We start from the raw sequence: 16,773 nt of genomic DNA, 5'->3' as shown, positions 1-16,773 counted from the left end.
ATTTAAATAACAGAAATTTTAATAACTAGGTTTCTATTTACAACAAAAGCATCTTTAAAAAAAAAAAAGAAAAAGCATATGAAAACACCATACCAGAAAATCTACCTCTCAAGTGCTTTGTATTGCCTTCTAGTTTCTGAAGCTTTGGGTTCAGGGAGGGATATGGAATCACAGGGAATTGCCAGCTTTCCTCCACTATCAAAGACAAAAGCTCAGCCAGGTTTCTTAAGAAAACAAGGCGTACGTGATGGCCCTTGCATCCAACCATGTTTTAACCTGTCAGCCCATTTCAACCAAAACTGACAGAGAGAAGCCTTCAAGATGATTCAATTACCGCGTGCTTTGTGAAAATGGGCGACCGAGACAAACTCCCTTCCTCCAGAGTGGACTCAGCAAAGGAGTTGGGACTGCTGAGGTCAGAGGTGGAGACCAGGAAAAGAAAGGACGAAATTGTAAGCAACTGCATTTTGTTAGTTTTTCCTCAAAATCCAGAAAGTTTAAACAACTTCAGAATTTACCTTGATATAAACCCATCTCTTAACAACGCTTGTAGGCTACTTTCCTCGAGTCTTAGCATCAACTTTGCAAAAGTTTTCATGTTTGCACCCCTGAGGCTTACAGAAAATACTTATTTTTGACACGTTTCCACAAGAAAATAACTATATTCAATAATAGAAGGGTTGCAGAAAACAGAATACCTACCAGGAAGGGGTTCTGAAATTGGTCACTGAGCCACCTTTAGGGACTGGCCCCCCAGCACTGACTCTTGTTTGCCATCTACTCTGTAATCAAATGAGTGCAAGGTGAGCATAAAGCACCAGCATGCCACTGTTCGCATTTTATATCCACTTTGAAAAGGTAAAACAAACGGCACCATATGCAAGGGACTGGAAAAAGCGAGGTTGCAAATAATTATTACTAAAGACCTGGTTTGCACACATGGTTTGACCCAGTTTAGTCAGAAATGTGTTTCCAGCTCAATTTCGTTAAGTGTGGACACGCTCACTGGTCTGCAACGGTTTTGTTTGTCATCTCCTTTTCATTGATCCAGCCACGCTGGACATCATTTTCCAAAGTGCTCATCTTTTGCATGATTTCATCTCCGTCCACAAAGTGCCACAGTGGTTTTAACAGAAAAGGAGGGAGATTAATGCCGAGTTCTTTGGAAATTCCCATTTATTTTTGCTACCAGCTTTTTTATTAATTCTTTTTTTTTTTAATAATTTGGTTTAGGAAAGTCAGTATTTAACACTGATTAAAAAGGTGATTGGTGTCACCTTAATATTTGTAAGCCTCACAATCCAATGAGAACAGGCATTTTATCTCTAACTGGGACAGCAAATGTTGGCCACAGACGGGCTGGGTTCAGCTAGTGGTTTTGCCCTCATAGCACCCATAGGCGAGAAAACATTTCTGTGGCAAGGCAACAACCTTCTACCTGCTAAAACCTCCTTTTGTTTTTGCCAAGGGATGGCTGAGGGGGTGGGGGCGGGGAGTCAAGAATAACGACACAAGCAGCTTACTTTCTGCCAAACCTCAAGAGAGCTGTTGTTCTGCTTCATCACCAGCTCCAGGCACACACCCCGTTACGTCACGACGCCAGCATCCGCACAACCCGGTGCGGGTCAGAAATGCTAAACCTCAGAGCGCACCCGCAGAAACAAATGGCTATGCACAGTATGGCAAACACAAGGGTGGGGGGAGTGGGAGAAAAAAAAAAAAAAAAAAAAAAATGAAAGCCCTCTGCATCGCCTCACGTATTTCAAACGCTGCTCACTCATAAAAGCTCCTTAGGCCAGTGCCAGTGCACAAACAGGGATGTCCCCTCCTCGGCAGCCAGGACGCGAGGCAGACGCGGTTTATCAGATCCCAACCAGCTCCTGGAAACACACCTAGAGACCCGCACAGCCAGCAGCCTGCCCCGGGGCGGGGAAAAGGGCAGAAGCAGCAGCTTCTCCATTTCTCTTTCTGATCACGCTCCCAGCTTTACAAGGAGATCCCTGCCGATTAAAATGCATCATGCAGTCTCTGGGGACTTTTCATATCACACAATGACAACTGACAGTGAACAGCTGAGATAACAGGGCACTCTATGATGATATTAATGCCACTTGCTTAGCAATAAAGGAAGCCAGAAAGGAAGGAAAACCCACTGTTGGCATACACTCCCGAAATCTGAAGGAACAGTCGCTCTGGAAGTTCAGGCAGTGCTTACACGCGACGGGATTCAACCAGCCAGGCTCCCAATCAATAATCACAGTTTATAGAGCACAGTGTCATCTCCATCCCAAACTCCACCAGTGCCTACAATCCCTGTCCGGCCCTGGTCCAGCTCCCACGGGAAGGCTCAGCACTGCCTCGGTCACAAAGGCACCCAGAGCCCCGCAGTCAAGCCTGTCAGAGTCGGACTAGAAGGTCACCTCTGTAATATAAAGAATTACTCTCTTTTAATATTAATAACATCAAAAGGGAGAAGCCTGCCAGAACTCTGTAACACAAACAACGTAGGATACAGCAACCACCAAAGCTCAGAAAGCCGAGTTGTCTCTGATCTACTCACTATGACATCTGAAACCCATCTGCATGACAGACAGGACAAGTGCCAGGCAAGCTCTGAGCATCACCCAGGGCTGATAAGGCCAATTTCTTGCGTTCCTGGTCAGAGAACTGTGAATTTGGCAGAAGCAAGAAGCCAAAAGGCATGACAGAACCTAACCAGGAATTTGCTGTGACTATTTGAACAGCCTCATGAATGCCCTAGGTGCTCTGCAAAGATACGCTGAAAACCCATCACTCATGCAGGTGCAGATTCCTGTCCCAATGTGAAAACACTCTTAATGCCAACATGCAAGCCGGGGACAAGGGCCATGCAAAGTCTTCCACCAGGCAGGTACCTAGAAACTAACACGATGCGAAGAAAGGAAGAGAGGAACATAGGAAAGGGTGAATCCTAAATCCTCTCTAATCTTTATTCTCCGGTCTGTGGGATCAGAGACCTGAGTTTCCAGCCTTTGTTTTGTGACTTCCTCTGTTCAAAACAGTTCTGACTGAAACCTATCAAGCGTCCAAAAGAAAGGAAAGTTGGTGCATCTCTTTATTCCTTCATCCTTTCTCCATTTTCAGGCATGTTCACGGGGAAGAGGCTACAATACATGTAGCTTCTCCAGATGCAACCTCTTTTTCTGCCAAGGAAACTGTCCCAGTCAGGCATCCAGCAACCCGCTACGCCCTACACACGTGCACACCTACTCAACAGCATGTGAGCCGGGAGCTCATCACATTTGGGAAACGTCAGACCTACTTAGGCTGATCTGCACATGCACAAAAAGCCCAGTGTATCCCGAGCGCACCACATTTACTGGCACGTCCCACCCCTGCGACGTCCAGGCTGTCCCAGGCTTCCCAACTGCTGGGTTCACTGGGCACACCCTACGCCTCAAGTGTCAATGTGCCTGCCTGCGAAATTTGGCAATCTTCCACCGGGAGAGATGACAAAACATATCCTAATGGCTCTGGAAACAAACCACCCTTCATCCAGAAGGAATCCCACAGGAGGAACGGTCTGGTGCACCCAGATCGTGTACTGGTACTGCCTGTCCTCTTCTGCGGGGCAAACCGCACACACAGGACCAGTTCCCGCTGCCAGCAACTGATGAAAAACTGGAAGACTTCATCACAGCAATTTGATTTTCAGAGCAGCAGGGATACATTTGTTCACAATACCTAACTCTACCCTCTGATACTAACAAAAGGCAATGGCATATCTGCTAACATAATTTGGCTTCTGGGGGCAGAATGTTTGCAAGAATCCTGTTACAATAAATATTTCATGTTAGACTGGAAAAAACAAATATTAAAGAAAAAACATTTTTTCCTGGCTCTTACCTTTTTCCATATAACAAGACAACATCATGGACAATCTCTGTAAATAATACATTTGAGAGTCCATTACCTAAGCCATATGCATATTTATTTTATGTTGCTTTTGTTGCATATTTTAGTATAATTGTTCATAGGTTTAAAGCCAAGAGTAAAACAAGAGTAGACAAATCTACTACAGCAGAAATAATCAGTAAATTGGTTACTCTCTTGTTATTTTTAAACAGTAGGAAAAATCCACGCTAAAATTTAGCATAATACACAAGACAGAAAATTCCTCAAGTTCATTAAGTAAATATTTTCAGAAGACCATTGCATGTTCCTCTTATGCCCTTTTCCTCAAAATGTTTCTACTTTTAACAACATAAATACAAGGGAAAATTGCATCAAAAGTGCTGAGATCAGACGCAGCAACTGCACAAATGTAGAGTCAGAAAATGGAATTTAGTCAACTCCAGTATTCAGTAAACTTCAACAAAATGTCAGTATTTTGCCAACCGGTCTCACTTTCAGTTGTGAACACTCCTCAAAGAATGGAAACTCAGAAGAATTCACATTAATATTCACATTTATTTTGGAATGCCAAATTATTTCAGTATGATAGTACTTATTTTTTTCTCGAGTACGCAGTACTAAAAGACAATCTATGAAATATTAAGCATCTTGCTAAATTAAACTGTATGTTCAAAGAAAGCAAACGAAATGCAATGTTTTGATGTTTCTGAAACAACGTTTGAAAACGAAAGCCAATGCATTTCTTAAAAATTTCCCACTAACATTTCTGTTGAACTCGGTATGTTTTGATTTGAGTGAAACTGTTTTCAAACAGCGTGTAGTTAGTGGCTGCTAACCAATTCTCACAAATCACCTCCGTGAGCACACCAATTCCTCCTAACCAGAATCCCAAGACGCTTTACAAAAACACGGACCGCCTCCATTTTAACAGCTGCAGTCATAAGGAGAGCTCCATTTCCAGCAAATTCATGTGGTTTGGAGCAACTGTGAGAGGCAGAGGCAAGAAGAAAAGCTGCATCTCCTGAAGTGCAGCTGCCCGTGTCAACCCCTCTCTTACCTTTACAAAAAACTGTATTTTGTGCACGGTGGGAGCACCCAAAAGCACTACCACAGACCACACACTAGCTATTACGTATTAGCTAACAACACTACTTGTGCAGGGCACTCAAAAGGCCACAGTTTGCTACAAAATGTGCCTTCTGGATCGTTCCCTCCCTAAGATCTCAGAAGTCACTAAATTTTCATGTTTCCTGGGGAAAAAGAAGGGGATGGGGAAGGATTAACCTTTGAAAAGGTGCTTCTAAAGCAAATCTTAGAAATTTTTCAGGAATTTCACGAAGTCGGTAGGTTATGAGGGCAGGCTTATAACACACAAGGGCTTTAAAAAATAAAATTATATTACAAACAGCTGAAAGATAGTTTCTCCTTTAATTTTATTCCCCAGATCCATATTCATGGATCTGCGCAGGCCAAGAAAATTACCGCTGGCCAGCAGCCTGAGAACAGCTGAACACCAGACAGGAGAAGCACAGTTTCATCACATTTATGGATTTTACAATTGATGCTGGACATTACAATTTAAAATTACTTACTGGAAATTTCATTATGATGGGACAAGGGGCTGACCTGCACCTGCATGTACTGACTGTGCAAGCTGTTTGACCCCAGCTGACAATGAAAACTAGCTTTTAAGCTCAATTTCCCCACAAATGCCTTGGAAGGGCAGAGTCAACAATTGCCCCACCAGATTCTGCTGCTGTCCACCCAGGCAGCCACAGACTGAAGAGCTGTGGTACCACCAGGCCCAGCCACGCTTGGCTTTAAAGCCAGTGGGAAGATTACAGGTAGGCCAAACGCTGCTTTCACCCAGAGCCCCAAGAAACTCACAGCAGCATCATCACAGAGCCCTGCGTGAAGCCACGTGGCACTTGTAGACCTAACAAGACGTGCTCTCTGGAGGAGCTCTTCCCAGCAGCAAGCACAAGGACCACGCTGTTCGTGGCACCGGTTCTGCTGCCAGCTGTGTTGGCCAGTTGTCTCAGCCACCCCTCTCCCCCTGCGCCCTGCACCTCACATAGCTGGTGGTCCACACGGTCCTGGCCTCTGCTATTTGGAGGGTAACTCAGAGAGCGTGGAAGAGGAGCCACGGCAATTGTCCACAGCAGCCGACCATGTCAGGGTGAAGCTGTGGGAATATCCCTCCTATTTCTGCACTTCCCATCCCCAGCGCTAAAAGTCTCGCTGCCTGAATTGGCAGACTCCTGCACAACCTTCACCCAGGCACAAATCAGCACGTGGCTTTCGCAGGACAGCAAATCACCAGGCTCATGACTTCATCTGAGTAACAAACTAAAACAATTCTTTAATGCTATTTACTTCTGTTTGCTCCAGAAAAACAACACAATGAAGGGCCTGCTACTGCCACAAGCCAGCTCCAGGCCTGTGCTAAAAGCGAACGGCCTTGCAACAGTCGCGCTGTGCACAACTGCTGGTCTGTGCACGCTGGAAATGCCGCGCTACGTCCAACCCACGGAAAATACCGATCCATTACACCGGATTACCCAGCGACACCTGCAACAAAGCCCTACTGCTTGGATTATTGGAGACCCCACTCAGCACACTGGTAAAAAGCCTCTTTCAGACCAGGGTTGCAATTTACATTTCTAAAACACATCCCAGAAACTAGCTTTTGGTCCCCAAGAGCTCATCCTGCAGGACTTGGCTATTTCACTCAACATAACGAAATTGTTGAATACTCAAAGAGCAAATGATAAAACACTATTATGGATGACTCTTGTACAAAAATATGGGTTCCTCAGGCATAAATGAATTCAAACACATTCTTACGAAAAAGCACCTGAAGACTGAGCATGAAACTTAAGAGAATATGTACTAGGAAAGGACAGGAGAGCAGCACACACTCCACACAGTTCCTTAGACCAATTCATCACACTGTCAAGTTTAAAGCACTGAATGCTGGATAAGTCCATGAAATACACATAACAATAACAATAATTTTAAAAGACAAGCAGACTATGGATATTTTTGGGAAATCAACTGATACGTTCCTTTTATTACGCTCTACTAGCTATAACCCAGAGATATCAAAAAGGGACTTTCAAAAAATGTACATGCATCCTTCAGGGAGTTAGAGCAGACCTGGAAAGTACCACTCACGTGAAGCTGTAAGAAAGAATCAGAGGAATGGAGGTAAGGCGATGTGTGCTTGCAAGGCACTAAAGTCCTTCTGAAGTTTCATTCAGAAAAAGGTACAGTTACTAAAGCCCACCTGCAATGGAAGTCATCTCAAACAACTAGAAACAAAACACTAAGTTTTCTGCTGTTGAAAATTAAGTAATATCCTATTATTCATTCATTAACTGCAATAGCTCATTACATGTCTGGGAGGTTTTCTGGACTGCAAACAGAATTTCTCACAAGTTTTCCCCCAAGTCCACTGATCTATTCTGAAGACAAGATAACATAAAACAAAATACTTCTCAGTTGCTCAGGTATTGTATAACTAAGGCAAGCAAAGCGCTGGTCACTCTGATGCATATCTTCATGTAGACGTGACTCTGGGAGCGGCAGAGCAGTCAGGAGTACTGCAATCAATGTCACTAGTGAGGTGCTTAAAGTGTAGCAAAGTGCTTGAGTGGGGAATTAAGACCTTGAACTGTTTCCTACGATGCTGGTATTACCACCAGTGCATTTTTAGCACATTCCCTTACCTTCAAAATAGCATGTCCCAGTGCCAACATCTGAAGTGTTACGCAACATGAGCTCAAAATGCCACCAGTTCAGGATGAAAATGCATTACACTCTCCCATATGGACATTCAGGTCCAAAACATGGAGGAGCTGGAAGCCGCAGGCCTGCCGACAAATTATTTGCAAGGGTTTTACAATTCTCTAATGGCTGATGTGGCACATCTAATTATTGTACATTGCTCTGCTCAGTCAAAGAGCCTTTATTGTACAGAAGCACTCCACAGCTGAGAGGTTTTCACATCCTTACTCTTCTATTTTTGATAAACTAGTCCTACACTTAAGAATCTTAATTGAGTTCCTCTGAAATATTCACTAACTAGAACAAGGACTTCACGATTTGCTAATTAATTTCGCATGTATGATCCATTATTTTAAATTCCAGTGCTGAATACAGTTTGGCATTGCCATACAAAGCAGAGAAGCCCAGATTAAAAAAAAAAAAAACAAAAACAAAAGGAAAACAAAAAAACGCACCCATACACTATCAGAAAAAAAATGCTCCTCACTTTGACAACTAAATATACCGATACACTACCTATTTCCTATATATTTTTCAAATAAAAGTCATTCCTCTTACTTTTTGTGTATTCTCCAAGTCAGTCATTCACAATCTAGTAGGCTGGACTGACAGTAGGTATGTTCTACCCACTGAGATTCACATGTCCTGTACTCAAAGCCCTCTACTCAAATCAAGATTGGAGAAGACTTCTGGGCACATATGGTCTCATCTTCTATTGAATGCAAGGCCTTACGTTTGGTTACCCAAGACAATGTCAAACAGTCTTGGCTATTTCTAGCAAGGGTGACTCCACCACCACCCTGGGAAACTTATTCCAATGCTGACTTGTTCTCACAGTGAAGAGGTTTTGCTCTTATACACCGACGGAATTTCCCCTGAGTGACCTGCACCTGGTTGCACTTGTCCTGTACAGCCCTGTACTTCCACCCTCCATACAAACTATCGTTGAAGCACTTGAAGACTGTGACTAGATTGCCCTCAGCCTTCTCTTCCCTAGGTTGGAAAAAAATCCAGTTCCTTCAGCCTTTCCTTTTTCATACGTAAAGTTCTTCAACCCTATGCATGTTTTGGTGGCCTTCTGTTGGACCCTTTCCAGTTTCCCAATGTCTCTCTGGAAGTAGGGGAGCAAAGATGGGACAGAGTACTCTAGGTGGGGCCTAACAAGAGCAGCGAAAGTAATCACATCCCCAAATTTGTTTGCTGCGCTCTTGCTGATGTAGCCCAAGGCACGGTTTGCCCTTGTTGCTGCAAGGGTGCGCTGCCAACCACACATCCTTTCTGACGGAGGAGGAGAAGGACCTACATGGTGGCATGGAAGCTTTCAGAAAAGCACATAGACATGTGTTGGAGGGCATTTAGGAGTTGCAGGCAACTAAGAGAAGAGGAAGAAACACATCTAGTAGCATGCAGACTTCACAGGTGTTATTAAAAAAAAAAAATCAGAGTCATGAAGTGAAATACTGAAACACCAAAGCACACCTCTCCAGTGTATTAGTGATATTACAGCCCTACACACTAAGCTTTCAAGGTAACCTGTTCATAAACGCCACAGCGTTTCAGGTCTTACTACAATGGCAGTAGTACATACTAAACTCAGACTTGCTCCTGAAAGAGATCCCTGTTGGCAGGATTAGCAGGCAATCTCCATTCTTTGTTTGCACTACGGAACCAAGGATCTACACAATGAGTTGTTGACTCCATCCAGTACGCTGCAGCAATACTTCTTCATACTCTGCTGCCTACAATAATTAACTTGTTTTTCATGTGGACAAGATAATCTACGCTAGCAGAAATCCAAATAAAGAAAACAAATAGACAAAGAAGCACTTCTACCAACTGCTAGCGAAACAGAAAGTAGCATTTTGTCATTTCTATAGACAACTGATTTCCCTACTTACTCATCAAAATCTCAGTGCCTTGAGGGCTATGAGTGACTTGAGATCTGTAACTGCCCACAACTGATAACAGACGACATGACATTATTAATGTCTCCGTTTGTGGCAGTTTGGAGACATTGAAATTGCATTTCAGCATTGAGACAAGTTCTTCAGAAGGTGGCTACTTGTGACTTGCCCCCAGAAGGGCTGGTTTCGAAGTTTTATACATATTCACCTTCTGGATTGCACTGAACACAACTGCCATGTTTCTTCCATTTAGCCTGAGGTGCTACCATCAATTAAGGTTTTCAATATGGTCCACAAACTTTAACACTTCATAACTCAGCACAGTGTTGTGATTCTTTCCATGCTGCACCAAGTCCCCCCCCCCCCCAAAAAAAAAAAAACCCAAAAAAAAAAAAAAAAACCAACCACACTGCTTCCCCACCCCTCCCAAATTGGTCTCAATTACTTCAGTCAGTTATTCACAGACATTAATTATGAAGAGCTTAGCAGACTTTCAAATTGTTTAAGATAAACTGAAAAGTCATATTTATGCTTCCCTACACTCCTGCCACAGTACATCAGCAGTAGAATACCTCCTAACTCACACCAACAACTGAAGCATGATTCAAGGCCAAAAACCATCTGTATTTAAAAAAAACCAAAAAAAACCAACAAAAAACCCCAAACCACTTCCTTACTGAGACTTGTTTTCTTTTTGTATCCAGAATCTTATGTGACTACATCGAAATAAGAATATTAGCTGTGCAGAGCCACTACGGGAAGGCAAGGATGGTTGCACCCTCCGCTATGCCCCAACAACAGCACTGGTTCGTCTTCATCGCCTGCATTACCGGGAAGCCACTTCTTCCCCTTTGATTCTCACAGTTCCTAAAACAGAGCACCTCTCTCAAGTTCCCTCTGCCCTCAGACTCCATTAAACATACAACCATTTTGCACACACAGCAGCTGTAAATCTGTCACAGTTTATCATCAGCCTGCAAGACCATACTCCAAAAAAAACATCAGCCCCTGGAACCTGCCAAAGACACTGACCTCTCATTCCCTAGGCCACTTCAAAATGTGGACCCCAGGAGAGGGCTAATCCACATCATCAGGACAAAGGAAGTCAAAAGCCCCAGCCAGGTGCCTCTCGACATCAGAAAACAAGCGGATTGCACAGATGCTGCTCATGACCTCATCTGGCCCATGAAAACTCTTTCAGAAGGATGAGGACTCTCAGAGCACAGCTGAATGAGTGTCATTAGGAGCAATCCCTCTTTATAACTAGAAAAAACAAAGCAGCTATAAACTCAGTCTCATACTCTCTACCAGAGCTCAAGAGCAATTGTCTGACCCAAACACTTCAAAAATGGCACGCACTTCAGCTGCCCCACCTCACCCTTTCCTCATTCACCCATTAGAAAAATGACCCTGCACTGAAAACTAAAACATAGAAAATGCATTAAACAGGCTCCTACTGCAGACACACCACTCATCAAAGAATATGAAACTAACAGCTGAAGTGTCTGCAGGAAAAAAACCCCAAACATTTCATCCCCTGAAACTTACAGTTTAGTTATTACTAAACACACAAGCACAGAGCAAGGTACAACGGTCCTACACCCAGGGTGACACATGATCACCATCCAGCACTTCACAGCAATAGAGTCCAACCGTGGAAGGAAAACAAAGCATCCATACAATCTAATTTCTGGAGGTAATGGGAGTAGGCAAAGAATTAAGCAGATCACAACACTGTCAGGTGTCCACTCATGAGAGAGTAAATACTCATTCATACTTCTCCAACCACCAGCAAACGCACTACCTCCACCTGCCTTCGGAGAAGACTCTCTGCTACCACCCTCCATGACCTTATTCAGAATCGCCTCTTACATAGCATTGTTCTTCAGATTTCAGCTCCCAGAAGCCAGCAATTAACTGAAAAACTCATCTGTCATTTCAAGAGATAATGAAGCCTAAGCCTCATGACTTCTGGGTACCATCTGAATTTTACTGTCTAATTCATACTTTCCAAAAGGCTGAAGTTGCCAGTCCTGGCATATTTACATCCCACTACTTCATAAGTTGTCAAAAAATCTGCTAGCTTTTAGTCAGTTATTATATGCAAATCTCAACTTCATAACATTTCTAGACAGCTACCCATTATCACGGGTACAATTTATACCTCTCCCATTTCATTTTAAAAGACACTGAACTGGAACTGGTCTGGAATAATTCAGTATGAACAATACTCTCCTTCAATAAATTGGTTAAACATTGTTTTCCAAATCTAATGATGAATCCTCTAAATTTTATTTTCATTTTTATGGAGCTGCATATATTAAAACATATAGCCTTATGAATCATCTTCACAGCCAACCAAGCAATTCCGTAATCCTGGACGTAGTTTATTTAGCCTGAAATAAGCTTTGCTTTGATTATGTGCAAACTACTATGTGCATCTATTTCTGAATGTATGGAAAATTCTGACACCTCTGGAGAATAAAAACGTGCTGTAATGACACGAGTACATTATATGGATAACTGAGATTACTTTATAACTTAAATATTTATGATCACAAGCCTATGCTAGACAAACTACAAAACGATTCCAGCATTCCCCAATTCACTCCGTCGGTCCTAGCACTGTATAGACTGAAGGACAGATGACCAGCAGTGAAAGAGGGAAGTGAACACCATAGTCTAAGTTTTTATGGTCATTTCAGGAGCAGTTGTTCCATTGCAACTATCCATCTTGAGAGACAATAGACATTTGCTCTGGTTGCCAGGCCAGCACCAGGAAGACACCGCTTCCAGTTGATGCTCAGCATCTTCTGCAGAGGTATTTCCAAAGACACAGGAGCTTTGGGCTGTGTGAAAACTGTTCACAATGGAGACCAAGCTGTCCGCCTGCACTTTGGAGCACACGCTTCTTATCTCTCCATCTCAGCTGTCATCACCTGTTGTCTTCAGCTGCGTGGCTCACCATCATCCTCCGGCAAAGAGCAGCTCCATCCCCTAAGCAAGCCCCAGCAAAACACCCTACGTTCAGTGATGGCACAAGTTCATACGAACAAAGCCTCTGTTATGGGTGTGCTTTCACAGAGCCCAGGTTACACAGAGTCCATAATCTCTCCATCGTGTGACAAACATGCACAAAGGTTCCCCTCGGCCTTGCAAGACCCCCTCTCTCAGTGCTTGGCTTAGGTGTTTTCAGCTACTTCAGGTACAGAATGAACCGAGATTCAAGCCACCCAGCATCCAGAGCTGTCAGACCCGGGTCTCTTGGATGCTCTGTGGAGAGCAGAGCAGCCTTTGGGTACAGTTTTTAATTGTCATTGTCAATATTGCTTACACAATTTGGCAACTAACATTCCAGTGAACCACACAGTAGCTCAAAACATTTTCTTGTGGCAGAGTAGCAAACTATGTTGCTCCTTCCTACTTCTGCCATGATTTAGCAGCTGATTCACCCTCAACATCCTTAAAAGATGACTAGATTGAAATTTTTCCCTCTCAATATAAAATAAATCCAGGCAGAAAACAAAGGGAACTATTTCAGAGGCCATTTGGGAGCTTTAGGATCTTTTACTGGTAGAAAGCTCTGTGATTACATTGACAACAGCAGCCCTGAACGTCTCCTGGCTTCTAACCTGCCCATGTGAACCCCTGATCTCCTATTTTTAATTCAGTAGTACCGACCTCAGTACCTGAATGACAATCTCAGAAACAACAGACTTAATTACAGCAACAAAGAGTTACATGAGAAAGATCCTGCTTCTGATATAAAAATAAGTTTAAAAAATGTAGTATGGGAAAGCAGGAACTCCCTAGAACTGCTTCTGCAGAGGATTTTCCAGAATCTTTGAAAGAGTATCTAAAGCTTTAAAGGGAAACCAAAACGTGATCGCAGCAGATCTGCCACAAGCGGATGGACAACAAAATGTAACACGCATTCAATGCATTGGAAACTGGAGAAAGATGAACACTCCTGCATTTCTCCATCAGGGCCCCCTTCTGCATTCTTCCTGCAATAGGGGATCAATGCGGAAAGAGCCTGCACCAGTACAAACACCCGTCACGCAGGAGCTTGTCGGCAGTGGGACCTGAGGGAGAAGCAAGGCCAGACAGCTTCCTCCAGCGCCGTTACTCTTCTGGTGTACATCTAAGGGTTCGGCAGCATGGCCTTTTCCTTCCTCTGTCTTCTCCAAATGGGAGCAACACAGCAATTGCTGTAGTTTCTTGACTGGTAATTCTGCTTTGATAGCACAGCGACAAAGGTAATAATGGAAATCAAAAACTTCATAGCCTGCCTGGAGAGCAGAGTTAATCAACATCTCTGTCTTGAAGAGCACTGCTGGTTTAGTCCCGGCTGAGCGTTCCACTCAATCCAGGCCAAATTTAGCCATCATTGCTGTTAACTTATGCCAGTCACCTCTTAAATAACCTTGAAGAAGAGAAAATAGTCACAGGACAGAAAAAACAGGGCAGAGGGAAGCCAGTATGCAAGCCAACATGCTTATCCGACCTCTGGCAGCAGGGAAGTGAAAACAGGGCAGAAGGAAAGGGCACCGAGTTTCACAGGTGACACCATTTTGCATTACACAGAGAAGACAGCAAGATAAAACAGGCTATTACTGGAACAATATTGTCTACGTTCTTAAATGGTGCTCATTTCTGCTTCCGGAAAAAAAAACTTGATCAAGAACAGCATCATAAATTAAAGAGGCATCCAAACCTTATAGACTTGTCCATACGTCCCATTTCCAACAACCTGCACCAGTTCAAATATTCCTGCAGGGTCCTGCAAAAAGCAGAAGAAATAAGGTTATTTGCAGCAAAGTAACCGCTTCATAATGGAGCATAACTATGCACAATCAAAACAAAATGTCTGTGGCACATCTCCTAACAATCTGTATTACACACTGAAGGGGAATAGCCAAATAACAGCGTAAGAAATATGTTAACGTTAAAGTTTTCAGTCAAGTTGCTCAAAAGTCTATACGTGTTGAAGATTTGTAGCATGGCAATAGGGCAGATACAACAAATAAATAGAGATATGTAAAGAATACAAGAATTCAACAGCTTCAGTTCAGCAGTAGAATGGGGAATAAACAGATATTATTCTTTACTCCTAAGCCTTGAAACACTGAGCTAGCCTAGAGGCTGAGCTGCTGTCTTCTGCTATGAAACACTTGCCACTAGCAATGTAACAAAGGAAAGAATCTAAATAACAGAATTGAAAACAAACAAACAAACAAAGACCTATGTAAAGCACCTGAGTCCAATTACTTTACAAAAGGGCAATGTACCATCCCAGGCAATCTTAACACTACAGGTAGGCTGAGGATGCTCAATTGTCCCGATTTGCAAACATAACAAGGTGAATTTGACAGACACATTGAAGGCTTGGCTTTGAACCCAAACTAGGCTGCTGTTAATTTACATGAAAGGTTCACACGTCAGGTGACCAGTGTACCATGCCACATGAGCCAACTTTCATTCTTCTAGTTCAGCACCAGTTGCTCTATAGCCAGCCACGGCAGCAGATGTCCTTCTCCAATGATGAGGTGCTGCAGCCTTTCAGGCATAGGAAGACCATCTTGCTGCAAGGCACGGGCAAGTAAATGTTCACTCCTGCATGACTGAGCACATTAAGAAATCTGTTGCTTCGGTTAAAACTCACTTGAGAAATTTATATAGAAACATTAAGAACTCAAGAGACCAGTTTCTTGGTTTCTGGCTGAGCCATTTATCAGTCCACTCATTTCTTGGGATGATATCATTGAGAGATTTATATAAAATATTATTAACTCCATGTGTCAGCTTTACCACATCTGTTTCAGCAATCTGTCATGTCAGTTGATGCCTATTATCTCAGAAATACGATTTCCATGACCCTGGTTGCAAAACATCCTCTTTTTTTTTTAAGGTATCAAGCTACTTCTTCCCTCCCACTTATATAACTTATATGTTATTCTGTTAATATAAATAACACTTTCTTAATATCTGATGTGAAAACGTTTACTCAGGCAAAATCCCAGTGGAAACATACAGGCTTTTTTCTGAGCAGATTCTGCCTTTACTGGCTCAACTGTCACAATAAACGGCGATAGCTTTCACTGCCAGAGCAACACAGCACAGACTTCCCCAACTGAATGTCTTAATGAGTTAATTTGTCCTTGCCTTTAAGTTAAATGAGTCTTAATCTTATACTCTCTGAATTGTCAACCTCACAAGACTTTTTTTTTTAAATAATTAACGATGCATAAACCAGATGAAATCACTTAATTTTGACACATGCACAAGCCAGTCTGTGTCATTTCTTTTCTGTCTCTTATTTTTTTAGACAAGGTAGTAAGACATGGCCTTCTAGACTTCAAAAAGCTCTCACACAAAAGGAAATCAATGGAACCACTCATGTACGGAGCTAAGCACAGGCATAGGAACGCTTGCAACACTGGGATCTTTGTAAGTGCCTTGCTTCCTTCTCATGTCTTCATTTTTCATTTCCATCTTGGATATAACCAAGCCCTACGCTCCGCTTCAGCAGAGCTGAACTCAGCAATAATCCATTGTGGCTGCTAAAGCAACAGGGGGGTGCTACCAACCTCTGCCTCATGTGCGACCTTCCCACAGAGCTGTGCCTTGGGTCACACATGGTCCGTGTGGTAACACACATGGCAGCTCTTTGACAAGGGCCTTCTTCTGGACAAGGTCCTCCGTGCACAGTATCTACTACGCAGGAAGTGCGAGCAGCACCCCATTTCCACACCCCTTCTGCAGAAAGTAGCACTGCTGAATTAACAGGTGTTCCTAGTGCACAGGAACCCAGAGGAAACTAAACTGCATTTTCAACTTGGAGTTTGCAACTGTCCCTCTCAATTAAATGCACACTCTGTCCTCACTCTTCTTCTCCAAGCTGACTTATTATGCAAATATAATCATCTAATGTGCCTCAAAATCAGCTTCTCTCTCTCCCTCCAGTCAATTTCATTCTGATTTAGCATCCTAATAGCTTGCTTCTAAAGGTTTCAGACACTCCAGGAAAAACCCAAACAATTATCTAAATAAATGTTAGCATTAACTTCAATACAGCAAAAGCTGTCCTTGCTAGCCAATTGAGCACCAACATCTCAAGCCTCTGCAGCTCTGCGTGCAGCCAAAATACTTGGCCATCTCACTTCTTTTAATCAGGACACCACAG

The 16,773-nt window shown here is 43.0% G+C and overlaps 1 protein-coding gene across 2 annotated transcripts in view; it reads right to left on the bottom strand.

The window, feature by feature from the left end:
* NRK (Nik related kinase) overlaps nt 1–16,773 on the bottom strand; it is a 96,505-nt gene that overhangs the window by 77,259 nt on the left and 2,473 nt on the right. For both annotated transcript variants that reach the window (XM_086756575.1, XM_086756574.1), the window contains exon 2: nt 14,305–14,370. In XM_086756575.1, the coding sequence (XP_086612701.1) occupies nt 14,305–14,370 (66 nt within the window). The remainder of the gene's footprint in view (nt 1–14,304; nt 14,371–16,773) is intronic.

This window comes from Chlamydotis macqueenii, chromosome 11, assembly GCF_036417535.1.
Source record: "Chlamydotis macqueenii isolate bChlMac1 chromosome 11, bChlMac1.mat, whole genome shotgun sequence".
In the NCBI taxonomy this organism is placed as follows: Eukaryota; Metazoa; Chordata; class Aves; order Otidiformes; family Otididae; genus Chlamydotis; species Chlamydotis macqueenii.
The sequence above is the reverse complement of the archived record's forward strand: the minus strand, read 5'-3'. Positions and strand labels throughout refer to the sequence as shown.